General features: G+C 50.4%; 1 protein-coding gene across 3 annotated transcripts in view; it reads right to left on the minus strand.

Annotated features, from left to right (window-relative positions):
* Positions 1-7,082: 7,082 nt before the first annotated feature.
* The window catches only part of CSRP1 (cysteine and glycine rich protein 1), a 64,015-nt gene continuing 53,442 nt past the window's right edge, over positions 7,083-17,655 (minus strand). For all 3 annotated transcript variants that reach the window (XM_045364326.2, XM_015448771.3, XM_015448421.3), the window contains 4 exons: positions 13,756-13,924; positions 12,434-12,563; positions 8,836-8,929; positions 7,083-8,334 (listed from right to left, as the gene is read on the minus strand). In XM_045364326.2, coding sequence (XP_045220261.1) covers positions 8,258-8,334; positions 8,836-8,929; positions 12,434-12,563; positions 13,756-13,924 — 470 coding nt within the window. In that variant the 3' untranslated portion in view covers positions 7,083-8,257. The remainder of the gene's footprint in view (positions 8,335-8,835; positions 8,930-12,433; positions 12,564-13,755; positions 13,925-17,655) is intronic.

Genomic DNA, 17,655 nt, shown 5'->3' on the forward strand with positions numbered 1-17,655 from the left:
CTCCCTTCAGGCTTCTGCACCCACCCTCCAATCCACAGGTCCCACACTGCTCTCCTCTCCCCGGGAGCTGGGGGCTGGAAGACTCAGTCGGACTGACCTCTCCGTCAGACTTCTCCTGACCTGTTCACACCCCTTTGATGTACAGCCCTTTGTTCCAGGGCTTTGGGGCTTCCTCGGATCTCTGTTTTTCTAAAGGGAAACAGAAGGAAAAACCCAACCGAGGTTTAAAGTCTCTGATGACTCGGGTTTTATGGGCACCATTGCGACAGACTTCAAGTGGGCAGCAACTCTGCAGCCGACCCGCCCAGGCTTGCTCCTGGGCCTGGCTCTCTCAGTGGAAATCCCCTCCCACGCTCAGCCCTTTAATCACTTTCCAGCCCAATAACTTTCCTGATTCACCAGGAATCCCTTTCGTCTTGAGAGCACCTACTGCCCCTCTCTGATGGGGCTGAGTCTGGGCTTGAAGGCATTTGATCCCAGCGTGGGTCTTACAGAGATTGGACTTGTGGGCTCATGGTTCAGGTTGGGGCCTGCAGAATTTTCCCTTTTCCCATGCCATCTTGGCATCTGGGTGCCCATGTTGTAGGAAAAAATGGGCTGCCCTGGAATGAATCTCTTCCTTGAGGACACTTGACCAAGGGGCAAGGACACTAGGAGGAGACTGACTGATACCCAGGAAACTAGTGGCCTCAACCAACGTGCCAATAATAGCCATGAAACCCTTGACATAAAAGTGACTTTCTCTTTTCTTCTAGTAATAATCATCTGCTTTAAATTCAATATGAATTCAACTTGAATACATTTTTGTTGCAAAAGATTTAAAACATGACAGTATCTTTTCACCATCCTGCTAGTCCCCCAACCCCAGAGACAACAATCACTTAGCTTGGTTTGGGTCTTGCCAGACATTTGTTTTTACTTTTCACACATCTGCACCCAGACTAGTATAAAGTAGCATTCTCAATGGTAATGTAAGGGAGTTGGTTGAAGGATTCATAAGTCCCCTTCCAGCTCTGCCATTTTCTGCATTTGTGGGTGGCTTTTCCCTCTCCTCCTAAAGTGGAGACATTCATAGGCTCTCCCTAAAATTATGGGGTAGGGGGAATGCATAGAGGAAAATAGGAAAGAAAAGGTCACAGTGTCAACAGCAGTTTCTTCGAGGTGAGATCATGGATGAGTTTTTTACCACTTGCCTCTGATTTTCAAACGTTTCATCATGAGAGTTATAAAGATTATTATTCGTGAGTATGACTTTGATAACAGGGAAGCTCCTATACAGTGTCATTGTCAAGATCAGGCAGGGGAAGGAAGCTGTGAGTTGTCCAGCCTGAGGCTTAGGTCAAGGAGAAATCAACAGATTGCTCAAGGCAGAGGGGTGTGTGGAGGGACTTAGAGAGGAGAGGAAGGCTCATGGCATATTCTTGAATGTGATCTACGGGAAGATTCATAGAAAGGAACTTCAGAGTAAATCCTGTTGTGTGTGAATTAAGAATTAAGTATTCTGTGAGCCAGGCCCTGGGCTAGACTTTAGGGACACAGGGCAAATGGGTGAATCAGAGTTCTCTACTTAACAGGGACTAGCAAAACAATGGGAGGAAAAGTTCACATCTTTAGGAATCCAGCTCTACTTTTGCAAGAATATATTCCCTCCTACTGAAGAAGATCCCAGAGTTAAGCATTAGCTCTTTGACAGGCCACCATCCTGACTTTGTAGAAACATGGTCTCCATACTTGACTCGGCCTATCTAAGGTAATATTGGTATGTGTACTAGTCAGGATGGGCTAGGTTATTCTGCGCTAACAAACCCCTTCCAAACCCAATAGCTTAACACAGCAAAGGTCATCCCACTCATACCGTATGTCCTACTTGAGCTGGCAGGGGAGGTTCTGCTCATTGAGATATACACATATCCAGGTTGCTGGAGGTTCCATCACGACACCCACTTCCACACTCTCCACAACAGAGAAAAGGGACATGAAAACTTACACCGTGTCTATTAAAGAAGTCTGCTCAGATGACCAGGCATGGTGGCTCACACCTGTAATCCCAGCACTTTGGGAGGCCGAGGCAAGTGGATCACCTGAGGTCAGGAGTTCAAGACCAGCCTGGCCAACATGATGAAACTCGTCTCAAATAAAAATACAAAAAATTAGCTGGGTGTGGTGGCAGGCACCTGTAATCCCAGCTACTTCGGGAGGCTGAGCCAGGAGAATCGATTAAACCCGGGAGGCAGAGGTTGCAGTGAGCCAAGATTGCACCACTGCACTCTAGCCTGGGCAACAAGAGGGAAACTCCATCTCAAAAAAAAAAAAAAAAAAAAAAAAAAAAAAAAATCTGCTCAGAAGTGACACTTCTGGTCTCAATTAGAGGCCACAGCAAGCCACATCGCCACATCAAAATTCAAGGGATGGGGCCAAATGTAACCTCTAAATGTAAACGTAGATATTACTGTGTGCCCAGGAATATCTGTGAACATCCCTTAAAGGACTAGACAATGTGGTTGCCATGGGACTGCTGGGTACCACCAGAAGGCAGAGCCATAGAGATACCTCTTCACTCCTCCAGTAGGTAGCAACAGTCCCCCTTGGCCTGGGACCAAGCCCTTGAACTCTCTGGAAGAGTCAGGTTGAGGTCAACAGGGTGGAAATATAGAAGGCTCAGGAGCAGGTGCTTTTGAAAAGGCACCAAGGGCTTGTTCAGGCATGGAAAATGCCCACTAAGGGCTTTATTCGTGATAATCTGCTTCCTGAATTTTCATGGCCTTTAGGGTGAGTCTTCCTAGGCCCATAAACTCGGGACATCAGAGTTGGGTGGATTCCCTGAAGCTTGGCTGTTCAAGTGTGGTCCCAGGATCAGCAACATCAGCACCACCTCCCCGGGAGCTTGTGAGAGATGTCCAATCTCAGGCCCCACCCAAAACTACTGAACTAGAATCTGCATTTTAACAAGATCCCCAGGAGATTCATATGCACATTAAAGCTTGAGAAGCATTTCCCCAGAACTAATTTAGGCCAACGTCTTCACTTCACAAATGAGGAGCCGACACCCAGAGGGGAGGAGGCAGGCCCAGAGTCACACAGCTGGTTCCAATCCTGGCTCCACCACTTGCCAGGGACTTAAGTAAGTCTCTTTAAAATTCACTGAATCTCAGTTTCCTCTTATATAATAAAGGGATAATATAATTACCTCCTAGTGCTTATATGAGGATCAAATAAGAAAACATCTAGACCAGTGCCAGGCACATAGTATGTGCTCAATAACTGTTAGCTATTGCTATGGTCCTAACTCACCATTTCAGCACCAGGCCTCATACCCCCAGTACATAACTGTTTCTTCTTAAGGCAGGGATGTTAGGTATGGCCCTGCAGGGATGAGACCTGAACCCAGCTGCCTGCATTTATATCCTGCTCAATTTGACCTTGAGACGGTTGTTGAATTGTTCTTTGGTTCTTGGCTTCAGTTTGATCATTTATAAGTGGGTAAAATGACAGCACCTACTTCATGGGGACATTGTGAGAATTAAATGAGGTAATACATTTAAGGTCTTCAAATAGTCGATATCATATATTAAGCACACAAGATGGATGAGTAATGTGAGAATTAAGTGAGTTAATACATTAAAGATCTTCAAACAGTCTATAGCATATAGTAAGCACACAAGTTGGATGAATAATGTTTCCAAAATGTCCAAAAGAAGACTGGGTTGGAGGAAGTTGTACCCTAGAAAGGCAGGAGACAGGCGTTTCCCAGGGGGAGCTGCCTCTGTTCTATCCCTTTGACCTATTGCAAGTCCCCAGTTTGTTTCTCTGGCCACTGGACGGCACCCAACCCCTGGCTGTGTTTTTCCTCCTTCACTGGACTCGCTGGACTGCCTGGTGCCTCCATCAGGAAGCGCTGAAAGGCCAGGGGATCTCTAGTGGGGAAGGGCGGACTCAGGCAGCCGACAGCTGTCTTCAAATCTCTGAAGCGCTCTCATGCAGGAGAGGGATTAGACCTGTTCTGGATGACTCTAGGGGACAGAAATAGGAAGTTCCAGGAAGTCCTCTCTAATCATTAGAACTGTTCAGAGGCAACCCCAGCCGCGCGGCGGGGCGGGGCGCGGCGCGGAGCTGTTGGCAACTAAGTGGTTGAGGTTGAGCTGCCGGGTGGAGGTCGGCACCTGCTGGGAGGCTGGGCTGGTCCGCAGTTTCTCAAGCCCGGCTGAGCCCGGGCGAGTGTCAGAGAATCACCTGAGGAGCTTGTCGAATACAGATTCCCAGGCCCCACCCAGGCCAACCGAATCAGAATCTCTAGGGGTGAGGCTGGGAACCATTTTTAAAGGCTTCCCCAATGAGTCTCAGAATAAAGGCTGGGCTTGGAGGCGGGGCCAGGGCTGGGCGTGGCACGGGGGCGAGGCGGGGGAAGGGCCGGACCGTCTAGTAGTTAATCTCTGCGTCCCTCATTCCGCCACACTCACCTCCACTGATCTAAGTCGGTGGATCGTGCCTCTCTGGGTGGCCCCCTCACTTGATCTTAGCCAAAGGCCGAGAAGCGATTGGGTGCCCCACCTCGAATAATTTCTGTGGCCCTTGATTCTGGGATCACTCCCACACTTAATAGCAGCTCTAACACCCCCCAACCTCCTCTCCCCAAGATCTCTATCCTCACCTCTCCACTCGGCCTCAAGATCTTCCTGTCCCTCCCCAGCCTCTCAGGTGACCCAGACAATTTGCTAAGGCTCCTGGAGAAGGGCAGTCCGAGGAGGCTGGGCCTGCCGCCCATCGGGAGGGGCAGCTGTTTCCTATCATATCCTAAAAAGCCCAGGGCTCCACCGCTCCTGCAGCTGGGCATAGCTCCCACCAAATACATTCTCCAGAGGTCGCCCTAGACACCTTGCTCGGAAATGACAGAAGGGAGAAAAGAAATACCCAAGTGGACATAAAGACCTTGCTCACCCCGGCCGGGCGCGGTGGCTCATGCCTGTAATCCCACCACTTTGAGAGGCCGAGGTGGGCGGATCACCTGAGGTCGTGAGTTCGAGACCAACCAGCCATGACCAACATGGAGAAACCCCGTCCCTACCAAAAAAAGTACAAAAATTAGCCGGGCGGGGTGGTTTATGCCTGTAATCCCAGCTACTCAGAGGCTGAGGCAGGAGAATCGCTTGAACCCGGGAGGCAGAGGTTGCGGTGAGCCGAGATCGCACCATTGCCCTAAAGAGCAAACTTCTGTCTTTAAAAAAAAAAAAAAAAAAAAAAAAAAAAAAAAGTCCTTGCTCACTCTTTGGTGACTCTTTGGGTCAATTCCACAGGGTTTGGTATTCCACAGGGCCCCGAAGGGCGCCAACCCTCAAAGGAGAAGTGAGCGTCGGGAATTACACGCAGGAGCTGAGTCCTCAGGGTCCACGGGGAGAGGAGGAGGGAGTGGGGTTCGCGGAAAGGCAGCGCCTGCCTTTTGCCCTGACCCCATAGCACCACCTGGTGTCTCCTGGGACGGCGCAAGCGCCGCGCTTGCGGATGCTGGGCCCTCTCCCCGTCAGCCGACTCTCCTTCCAGCCGTGCCTCCCCTGCCTGGTGTTCCTCCTTCCTTGCTGCGTCACCCTGCCTGGCCCTTCACCGTCCAGTGAGTGCTTCCTGGCCTGGCCGCAGCTGGCTTACAGCCCCCTGCCTTTACCCAGGTCTTACTCCCAGGAGGTGCGTCCGGGCCCTGCCCACAGTGGGGCTGCACTGAAAGACAGTGGCCCCGGAGCAGGACAGCTAGTGGTGCAAGGGACAGGAGGATGAGTCGCCGACAGGCCCTCCCGGGCAGCCAGCAGAGGGCAGACTCTCTCCAGCTTTGGGCCCCAAAGGCTCCCATCCGGGCCACTCCTGTAGGCCCCTCCCAGAACAGGAGGCTTCCGTTGCGTGAGTGGAACCAGCCGTCCTCCTGGCTGCAGAAACGTGTCTGGAGCACCTTTCGTGGGCCACCCCCTGTGCTGGAGCCAGAGGGGTTACCAAGATAGAGCCCTTGACCCCGATTGCAGAACTCCCAGCCAGTGCCCACCCTGGGCTGGCATTCTCTGAACTCCTCCAGCTCTTCTCCCTGTCACCTTGCACTTTTCTATTGCTCTGCACCATTGATGGGTGTTATGCATGCATAGGTCCCTTTCTCAGAGTCAAGGAGGGGGCTCTGTCAAGGTCACTTTTGGAGCTGGTCATCTGGGAAATAGGTATACGAGGCCTCGTTGTTGTTAAAGCATCTGCTTTTGTTTTGAAAATTTAGTGTGGGCACATTTTTGAGAAGGGCTGAAAGCAGAGCAGCTCAGCCCCAACGCATCAGGCAGGTGTGCCTAAGATGAAGGATGCTGCAACCCCTCACATGAGCCTATTACCAAAAAATGCGGCCTTCCACGGACTTGCTGTGGGGGCCCTAACAGCACAGCAGGCTGACCCAGGCCCCTCCACCACATCCCTCCTAGGCAGAAGTGAGCTTTCTAGATTTGACGTGAAAGTTCCTCTGGTTGAGTTTCCCTCTTAGGCTGGGGCTTTCCAAGCTGGGAGAAGTTCTGAGCAGTTTTGGGGCCTAGCTGAGCCCTCCAAGACCAAAGTCCATGCAATTCCCAGGCCCAGATTTGGGGGTGGAGACCAGACAGGACAAGCCAGTGGTATTTGGCTGGTCAGGTCACTTCAGACAGTGTGGTTCAGTTGGAATTGATACTGAGAAGCAACTGGTCCTTAGAAAAAGCAGGAACGAATCCACTTTGATTCATTTCCACCAGGCTGCCTGCTAATTTTTTTTTTTTTTTTTTGAAACAGAGTTTTGCATTTGTTGCCTAGGCTGGAGTGCAATGGCGTGATCTCAGTTCACTGCAACCTCTGCCTCCCGGGTTCAAGTGATTCTCCTGCCTCAGCCTCCCGAGTATCTGGGATTACAGGCACCCACACCCCGCCTGGCTAATTTTTTTGTCTTTTTGGTTGAGATGGAGTTTCACCATGTTAGCCAGGCTGGTCTCAAACTCCTGACCTCAGGTGATCCACCTGCCTCGGCCTCCCAAAGCCCCTAATTTGATTGCTCTCATCGAGTTCCCTCCCAGCTCCACAGACACAGGATTGGGACACCAGAGTTCTGGTCTAAACAGCTTTATTGACCAGATGAGAAATCAGCTTGGGTACAGCCCATGCCTGCAGCCCTTTCAGTGGGTGGCTCCAGATAGTGTTGTCCTTTCAGTCGCTGGGAGCAGTGAGGCCCAGCCCTTTCCCTTCCTCCCACCACCACTCCTAACCTGGGGCCTGGAAGGGGTGGAATGATGTGATCTAAGAGTCTCTGGAGAAGGGTGGAGTGGAAGAGGCAGGGTCTTGGGTTAAAGGGAAGATTCTGAGGTCACAGGGCAAAGGAAAGGGGTGTTTGGATGAAGACTGAGGCTATGCCTACCTTCTTCCACATCTGAGGATCAAGCAGGTGTGGCAAGAACAGAACCCTGGCCTGGGCTCTGCTGGCCACAGCCTTAGGACCCAGGGTTAAGCCAGAGATAAATGAAGATTTGGGCCATTGATAAATGCCAATGTATGTTTCAGGTATTTCATTAGGATCCCTCCATCAAGCAGGGAACTAGATGTCTGAGAAGATCAAATAACATCCTGACTTTGGGGTCCTTAGACCTGGGTTATTCTCCCACTCCTAGTGGGAGGCTATCCGTTCCACAAAGTCTCTAAAGCAAGAGGCCTGGAGAAGCAGCGGCTCCTAGGACCCCACTACCTGCCTCTCTGCCTGCGGTAGTGACTCCCTAAGCTGGGACTCCTCAGGCTTACTCTGAGGGACACCAGGAAACCCACCTTCTTTCCCACAGAGGAGAATCTCTGGGATCCAAGAAACCCAGCCTTCCCCCCTCCTCATCTTTGTCTTGCTTCCCTCTCCCTCCAGCCTGTTGCTGCTGCTCCTCTGGGCGCCAAGATGTGTCCCCAGGTGTCTTGGCCAGCTGATGGTGGACGTGCAGCGCAAGAGGCTAAGAACAGAGCTCTGTGGGGTGAAGTGTGGGGAGAGGGGCCTGCTCTCACCTAGACTCAAAACACTGAGGTCTCCTACTGGTGATGGTGTCAGATCCCAGGCCTGGGGAGTCCTTTAGTGGGGTGGGACCTCAGGCAGACCCCCAAACCAAAGGGAGCCAGATGCCCAAGTTCAAGTCATTAGTGATATGTGGCAGGCATGAGAGAAATGAACCCGGAGGTCTCCAAAGCTGCTGGGAAGGGAATGGCGATGACAAGCGCAGGAGTGGGCAGGGCGTGGTGGGTGATGGTGGCCTCACTCAGAGTGGACCAAGGCCCCAGCTCCTTGCCCAAAACCAAAGCCCTTGGGCCCGAAGTTTTTAGCATAGCATCCTGCAGAGAGAGGAGAGAGAAGTGAAATAAGGGCGTGTTCCTCCTCCACCCCCAGCCGCACCACCCACCCTCCTGCTGAAGATCCCCCACTCCTAGTGCCCAGCCAGGCCGCTAGGGAAGAAAGGTCCACTAGGACCCCCTCACCTCCACAGCACCCCAGTCTCAATAGTAAAATGGTAAAGAGGCTCTTGGTTCCACCCTGTACCCATTGCCCCAGCCACTGAAATTACAGAAGCATCATCTGCTGTAAGAGCATTGGACTGGGAGTTAGGAAGCCAGAGTCTAGCTCTATGCCTGCCTCGATTTGCCAGATGATGCTGGCCAAGTTGCTTTCCCCCTCTGGTCTTGTTTCCTCATCTGTACAATGAAGGAATCATACTAGATGTTCAGGATCTTGGATCCCAAGGCCAGGAATTAGTTTATATTCAGCAAAGGCAAGACTACTTAGCCCCTGCACCCCCTTGGGCCTCCTGACCCTCAATTAGAAGTGAAAACACCCACCTTTGCAGTAAATCTCGCCATCCTTGTCTGCCAGGGTGGTTGACTCAAGGCCTTTGCCACACTTGGCACATCGAAAGCAGGACTTATGCCAGGACTAGGCAGGGAAGGAAATAGTTAATGGCTGCCACCCGTGATGAGGGTACCCTCCACCCCAGGCCCACTCCCTTTGACATAACCATGGTATAAGGGCTCAAGCCACTTCTGAAGTCTGCTCAACTGGTGCTGCTGGGAGGACATGGCCCATGGTGCAAAGCAGTAGAGGGAGAAGGCCAGGGACCACATGCCACCTCGCACCATCTTCCATGCTATGTTGCAATGGCCTGATGATTAGGGTCACCAGCTATACCACAAAAGGCAGGTGAGGGGGTGGGTTTAACACCAAGGTAGCTGTTCCCCCCACTGGCTGGGCCAGATGAGCCTTCTCCAGACCCATCTTGCCAGTAGATCAGTGGTGTGAGCCAGGGCTTTGCACTCCTCCTGGTACTGTCACTTAGTACTTGAACAGCCCTCACCAGGAAGACCTTTCTGCCCCGTGTTGCCCTGGGACATCTCATAGAGACACAAAGGGTCTTCTGTGGCCCCTGGAGAAACTACACTCCTTAGGACTTCCCCTGCTGAGTTTAATGCAATTTCATAGACTTATTCTCCTTCCAAAGTGATACTAGACAACATTGACTCTGGCTTCCTCTGTGCCAGGCCTTGTGCCAGGCACTTTACACTGGTGAAGTCAGTTAATGTTCACAGCTACCCAGTGGGGGACATACTGCCACCCTACCCTCCAATAGCTGATAGCCTTTGGGCAAAGGAGGCACCAATTCTAGAACTTCAGAGGCTAGGCTGGTCCAGGAGAATCCCAATTACAAATACCTTCTCTGTGACCAGGCATCATATGTTTAATCTAGTCCTCACATCCATTCTGTAACACAGGGCAAACAGCTCTCCCAGAAAAAAAAAAGTGAGGCCCAAGTTTGTACACAGTGATGGGACATTGCACAGACAGACTTCTTAGAAGCCAGCTCCCATCAACAGCTGGGCAGGCTAAGAGGCTGATGTGTAGACAGCTCCGCTTAACCCAGGAAAAGCAAGAGGCAGGCAGCAGTCAGATAAGACAAAACAAGGCCTTTTAAGGGCAAAGACACTCCTAGTGCCCAGGCTGGCGGATGAGAAGGGAAATTCATCCCCTCAGATTTCCTGGTTGCCTAACCTTGCCCATTGGCTTCTTCTCCAAAGAGCTGAAATTGGGGGACCTGGGTCTAGGTCGGTGCCAGTGCAACCTCAGTAGTCACCCAGCCTTTGCTGCCTCCTCTATAAAGCAAGGGGCTGCTACCCCAAGCTCTCCAGGCTGGAGAAAAACTGAATCACACCTAGACCAACACCTCTCCTCATATTTCCTAGCCACTCCCCAGCTTATTCAAAATAAGCTGAATCCCTTTGCTATTCATAAGCACCCAAACGTATTCCCAGCTCCTCAACATTTCTTGAGCGAGGCAATAGAAAGGTGGGGGCTTCTCCCTACCTTTTCCACTTGAATGCAAAATTATCTTATCTTACTCCTTAGTACAGCCCTAACTTTACCTTATAGCCTGCCTAAGTAATGGAAATAGTGATTCTTAGCTATTCTTAATAATTTTCTATTCTCATAATGAGATAGAACAAAAAACCCAACTTAACAATAGTATTAATGTCTCCTGTTTTCATATCCTTTAGTCAATGGCAAGGATCTTCATTGTGACCTCATAACAATCCCTGAAAATAAACAATAATAATAACAATAGCAAAACTGTACTGAGGACATACCAGGTACTACATTGCATGTTAAACATGTATTATCTCATTTAATCATTAAAACTGCCTGGTAGTCAGGCGTGGTGGCTCACACCTCACAATCCCAGACCTTTGGGAGGCCGAGGTAGGTGGATTATGAGGTCCAGGCTGGTTCAAGACCAGCCTGGCCAACATGGTGAAACCCCATCTCTACTAAAACTACAAAAATTAGCTGGGTGTGGTGGCACATGCCTGTAGTCCCACCTACTCAGGAAGCTGAGGCAGCAGAATCGCTTGAATCTGGGAGGCGGAGGTTGTAGTGAGCTAAGATTGTGCCACTGCGCTCCAGCCTAGACAACAAGAGTGAAATTCTGCCAAAAACAACAACAACAACAACAAAACAAAAACAAACAAACAAAAAAACTGCCTCATTTGTCAGGGACCATTACTTGGTCCACTTTGCATTTCCTCCACTATTCAGGTCCACTTTAGAGCTGCAAAACTGAAACTTAGGAAGGATAAATTTTCCCAAGGCCACTCAGCCAATAAATGGCAAAACTAGGATTCAAAGCAGGCTGTCTAGAGTCTAAGGTCTTAATTACCATGCTAGGATTAACAATCCCTTCCCATTTTGCAGCCTTGGAAATGGGTTCAAAGAGGCTAAATGGCCCAAAGTAGCATTAACAGTAGTAACAGTAGTAAGAGCAAGGGCTTCAGAGTCAGACAAACCTGGGCTTGAGCCTGGCTTAGCCCCTTCCTAGCAGATCCAGGCAAGTTATGTAATCCTTCTGACTCCCAGTTCCTTCATCTGTACAACAGGGATACTAATCCCCATCTCCGTCCAACCATGACTGTGAGAGTAGAGAGTCTAACCTTGGCCTAAGTGTTAGTTGCTCAACATTTCTTGATCCATTCCCTTATCCCATTTCTCAAGGTCAAAAAGCCTTCAAAGCCAAAACCCAAATCCAGAAGAGCTGAAGATGGGCTCTAGGCCCAGGAGTTCCATAACCTTGTTGTGTGATCTTGGCCAAGTCACTTTTCTATCTCAGGCCTCACATGATGCTCCAGAAATCCTCTCTGACCTCATAGCTGAAAGACACCTCCTCTGTGATTTTCTGACTGCTAATCTGACACTGCAAACCCCGGGGGCAAGAGTTCTACCTCTTCTCTACTGCGGCCTATCTGAAGGAAGTGATCGGCTCAATTGGGAACTGTCGGTTTGCTACGGTGATTCTCACTGTGCATTGGTGATTGGGGGCTACTGTCAGAATATCATGGGGGAAGAGCATGTGTGGCAATTCTAAACAGTGTGAAAAAAGCCTCCTAGGAGGCTCTGATAGGCCTGAACCTTGAAAATCTCTGCCCTGGGGGTATTTGGATGGGTTTCTGGGAGTCCACATTCCATGAAATAGAATGTATATTTTTGGGATCACAAATCCTTTGAAAATCTGATAAAAGCTATGGATCTAAGAAGCAGACATGTTCCCATGAAACTTTGCATATAATTTTCGGGGCTTTGTGGACCCTCTGCAGCCCATCCATGTACCCTTACATTCTGTTCTCCAATATTGGAGATACAGATTGATCATTGTCACTCCCTATGAATGGCCCATTGTCCATCAATGCTAGGGATGTTACTGCTCATGGCTGATATGAGCTCCTTGGAGACTGGAAAGCACAGGTACATGCAATCCACAGGGACAAAGGGAAGAGGTTAAACCCCAGTGCTCAGGCTGCCCTGAGCAGAGCTAGGGTCACCAATTTAAAAGTTCTGGAATCCACATATCAGGAAGATATCTCCCCCGATCCCTCTCATGCCCAGCAGCCGCCTTACCTTCCCAGCACCAATCACCTTCTCCGCAGCATAGACTGCCTGGCTGCATCGGGGGCAGCGCTCAGAGCCACCAATCTTCTGGGCAAATTTGGATGCATTGGGGTTGGTGGTGGGCCTGTGGCCAGGGGCTCTGCATGGAGAAGGGCATGGGGTGGTGACTTACAATGTAAGTATAGGTGGGGCTGGCACTGAGAGGGCATGACCCTACCTTCATCTCATGCCAGAGCAGCGGGCAGTTCTCTCTGCCAGAGTCACAAAGGCTAGGGCCTCTAGGGTCATCTCCCATTTTACAGATGGACAAACCAAGCCTCAGCACAATGTTATTTCCATTATAACATCATACTTCCCTCGGTCACCCAGTTAACTCCAGATTCATTTAACACCCCATTTGCTAAGAATTGCCCTCCTCTGCCCCTCATTCCTGCAGCTGGTCTATTAGCAGATTCTTTCCAGGAGAAATCTGCTGATGAATCATTCCCACTGGGGCAATGACCTTGGCTGAAACTTGGTAACTCATCCATCATTTCTGTCCACCTCCCCAGGCTGAGGAGCCAGCCAGGCTGACTGCCAACAGCCACCGTTTACCCAGAGGCCAGGGAGTGCTGTGGGGTAACGGGGGGTGGTGGGGCTGATGACACCCTATGGCATTTCCAAGAAAGGGAAATGACTTCTCCTCAGTAGTGAGAGACAGCAGGGCTGAGAGTGAGGCTGGTGTGGCAGTGGTGCTGCCCTGAGCCCCTGGTCTCACTCTGACACTCACTAGCCGTGGGACCCCAGGCAAGTCACTGAGCCTGGGCTGGATTTTCTCATCTATAAAAAGAGGAGGTAACATGGCAAAACCCTGTCTCTACAAAATACAAAATTAGCCAGGTGTGGTGGCACACGCCTATACTCCCAGCTACTTGGGAGGCTGAGGCGAGAGGATCACTTGAGCCCAAGAAGCAGAGGCTGCAGTGAGCCAAGATTGCACCACTGCACTCCAGCCTGGGCAACAGAGCAAGATTCCCTTTCAAAAAGGGGAAATTGAACAAAAAGAGGAAATTGAACTAAGTAATTCTTGGGCCCCTCCCAGCTCTGACCCTTATACAAATATAGAATGCATGCTTCTTGCAGGGAGGAGCCTGGCCTGTTTTAGTCCCTGCTGAATGCCCAGCTCCTGCAGCAGCCTGACACATAGGCGCTGCTCTGTGGTGCCTTTTAAATAACTGGTTTTCTGAGCCTTCCATTGCTTACCCAAAAATGGTTGCAAATACACGTGAGGCCTAATACAGGGGTTGGGGAGAGAGCTCAAGAAAAAGGTTGGGAGAGGATCTTTTACTCACTCCTCGTGCTTGATGCCCAGAGACTCCCCCTTGTCAGTGCTGAGGGTGCCTGCGCCCTGCCCATAGCCATAGCCTTTGGGCCCATACTTCTTGCCATAGCAGGACTTGCAGTAGATCTCCTCACCATGCACGGCCACAGTGGTGCTGTCCAGATTCTTCTTGCAGACCACTGTGGAGGGGAAGCGGATGCGGTGAGTTGAAGCTGGGGTGAGCTGCTTGCACACTGCAAGCTTCCTACAGCTGAAGCTCTCTGGGCTCTTTGCATACATAATATCCTGATCTTTCAGGAACTGTCTAGAAATGGAGGCAGGTGGGATGACCAATGGGTGGGAGGACAGAGGGATGGGATCTGCATGTCTGACTCTAGAAATGCTGACCAACACCAATTCTTCTTCCAGGACTCCCTGTGTGTCTCCTTTGGTCCTCTGCACTCCCAACCTTCCTAGGCTGCAGTGCAACACAGGGTTCAGAGGCAACAGCCTAGGCTGACCCCAAGCCACACAATGCCTGTTGAGGTTCCTCACTCTGCCCTCAACAGAGACCGTATGTCCCAATGAGGGAGGAGAAAAAAGAAAAGAAGAAGGGCAGAGTTTTCCTGCCTTCAACAATGGAATCCAGAAGAGACTATCTGTGCATGCTGGCAGGGAGCCAATGGGGAGAGATGCAGGTGATGTGATACCCCATAAGAAATGTTTAATATTTATTAAGTGCCCAACATGGTGGGCTTTGAAACGAGATGCAGCTCATGCTAATCACAAGAGGATTTGAAGTTTCTAATCTCAGAAATCACTTTGCCATGGGAAGAAGCGAGGTCAGACACTGAGAACTTCCTGAGTCCTGAGGTAAGACAGAGTGGAATGGGAGGAACTAAGGATTGCAATGGTCTGAGCTGGAAAGGCTGTGGGCCTCCTATTTCATTCTGTTAATCTCAGAGGGGAGCTATGCCCAGCTATCTAGAGTAAAACAGTTTTGGCTGGGCTCAGTGGCTCATGCCTGTAGTTCCAGCAGTGGTAGGCCAAGGCTAGAGGATTATTGAGCCCAGGAGTGTGAGACCAGCCTGGGGAAGATGGCAAAACCCTGTCTCTATTTATTTAAAAATAAATAAATAAATAAAACTTTTAAAAATAAAAATAAAGTTGAAACAGTTCAGAGCCTGGGGTCATGAAGAGTCAGACTGCCCAGAATTGAATGCCAGCTCTCTCCCTTTCCAGATGTGTGCAAGTTATTTTGCCTGTCCAGCCTCTGTGTCCTCATTTTGTAAATGAACATAATGTCTGCCCCAAAAGCCAGTGGTGAGAATCAAATGAGATCTGACATGTGAAGTACTTGGCACAATACCCTGCATACAACAAGTGCATAATAAATGTTGGCTACTCTTATTAGTATTATATAAAGTTAGTACCATCAGGAGACAAGGAAGTGGGAGGGACAGGTCCCGGCCTCAAGAGATCATTGCTTCTAACCTCCACATACTCCTCTCAAGGGATTCAACTGCATTCTATTTCTTTACTTGTCCTGTAATCCTAATTCGGTTTGATCATATTCCTTAAATATTGGAGTTCTGCATCTCAGTTGGACGCATCCTCAAATATGTCCTGAACATAGAAACCGAGGGATACCACTGGAGAAGCCACGCCTCTTACCACCCTCGGAGAAGCTCTCAGCTCCTTTCCTTGCAACTGCCATCCTCTTGTCTTTAAAAGGTCCAGCCCTCTGCCTGCTCCTCTCTCACCCTAAGCCCCAGGTTGGAGACTTCAGACTAAATAAGGACCCTCTTGTCCTGCCCTGGAGATCTCTATCTCATTCCAGCACTCTGGGCCATCCAAATATGGAACTTCCCACCATTCCCCCAGGGCCTGGTTCCCAAGAAGGAGGGAGAGCAAACCACAGGCCAAGGGCTCCAACATTCCCTTCTAGGGTGGGAAGTCAGGAATTGGCCTGGAATTGTTTTCCTGTAAGATCCAAATTGAACTGAAAATTCCAAGACCAGAGAGAAGGCAGAGTGTTTGGGGGAACAGAGGTATCTTTTGGCTGATCTCTCCAGTAGGAGACCCAGGAACTCAGCCCAGGGCAGACCTCAGGGCCTGCAAGTTGACATCTTCCAGATGGTTCCCCTACCTAGGACCTCCCTGCTCCTTTCTGCTTTGCCTTGGCCCTTCTGTTCTCCCAGAGGCCCAATCCTGCCCATGGTGGCCTTCTGCCCCTCTACCTCCATCCAGGTGATGTAGTGAGAGACTCTGCAGCTCACTTGTAAGATCCACCAAAGACTCAATCAAGGAGAATTTTGAAGGCAGGCCTGAATAAATTTCTACCATATCACGGTAAGCCAATAAGGGGGGGGAAAAAAAAGACTGGATTTGTTGGAAATGCATACTTCCAGATGTCACTTCGGTGGGCCCTTGTGATGCTGCTTGGAAATACAGGGAAAAGGCAGCCCCAGGGGAGAGGTCAGAGGCCCCTTACCCCACTCAGAAATGGAGAATGATTCTCTGCTTCTAGAAGGAAAACCAAGGCCCACAAAACAGTTCCAGATCACGTGTTGGCCAGATGCAGGGCCAGGCCAGAACCCAGCCCCTGACCTCCAGACCTGGTTGTTTTCTGCCAGCCATGGCTCCCCTCCAGTGGGCCATGCATGTGGGGCTGGGAGGGTGAAAAGTGACAGTAAGCCTCAGCCTGCGGGTGAGGAGACGCTGGTGTCAGAGGGTGCACAAGGCTTCCATGAGCTTCCCCTGTGCTCTTGGATTCTAGGGAACAGCCCAGGGCCAACCTGCAGGGCCCTGTTCCATCGACCACCATCACAGAGCTCTTCTTTCCTCACAGCTGGCTGCTAAACCCAACCTTCCCCAGGAAGGAGGTGGGTACAGCTCAGAGATGGGCACATAGCCTCAGGGCAGGTTCCCAGCCACGGAGCTGAGCTTTCCCACCAGCCTCTGAACCACCATCTGCTCATAGGATCTGGCAGCCCCTTTCAAGACCATGGTAGTGTACTGCAGGCCTTCTCAGTTCCCGCTCCCAGGCCAAGCCCAGAGTGAAGGTCATTCTCCCCAACTTTGCCTATGACATCATCATGTCTTCCTTCTGCCCATTCAGACCCTCAGGAAAGGGCACTGATATGGTTTGGCTGCATTCCTACCCAAATCTCTCCTTGAATTGTAATAATTCCCATGTGTCAAGAGTGGGGCCAAATGGAGATAATTGAATCATGGGGGCAGCTTCCCCCATACTGTTCTTGTGATAGTGAAAATGTCTCACAAGATCTGATGGTTATATAAATGGGAGTTCCCCTGCACAAGCTCTCTTGCCTGCCACCATGTAAGACATGCCTTTGCTTCTCTTTTGCCTTCTGCCATGATTGTGAGGCCTCTCCAGCCATGTGGAACTGTGAGTCTGTTAAACCTCTTTTCTTATAAATTGCCTAGTCTCAGGTATGTCTTTATTAGCAGTATGAGAGTAGACTAATACAGGCATGTAGGTGGGCAAGCTGAGTAGAATCTGGAGCCAAGGACCCACACGGTCACAACTGTTTTTGGGGACCCATCCAGGCCTGGCCAGTGAGGGAGGTGGCCCTTACTGCCCTTGGCCCAGACCTGGCTAGCCTCTCCCTTCTTTGGGAAGGAAAGTCCTTTGATTCAGTGGGCACCCTGAATGGGGTGGACACTTATCACCCACTTCACTGGAAAAGAGAAATGATGCTTCTTCCATTCATAAACAAATCTTTGTCAGGAACCCACTGTGTGCCAGGCACTGTGCTAGGCATGAGGAATGAGCAAGTTGTGAAGATGGCTCAGCCTGCTAGGACATGTGCAGTGCTAGGGGGTCCACTTGGTGCTCTGATACCTAAGAGCCGCACCGGCCCTGAGACCCTAGTGTGACCTGAGACTGCTTCCTGCGGCTGCTCAT

This window comes from Macaca fascicularis, chromosome 1 (assembly GCF_037993035.2).
Source record: "Macaca fascicularis isolate 582-1 chromosome 1, T2T-MFA8v1.1".
Lineage (NCBI taxonomy): Eukaryota > Metazoa > Chordata > Mammalia > Primates > Cercopithecidae > Macaca > Macaca fascicularis.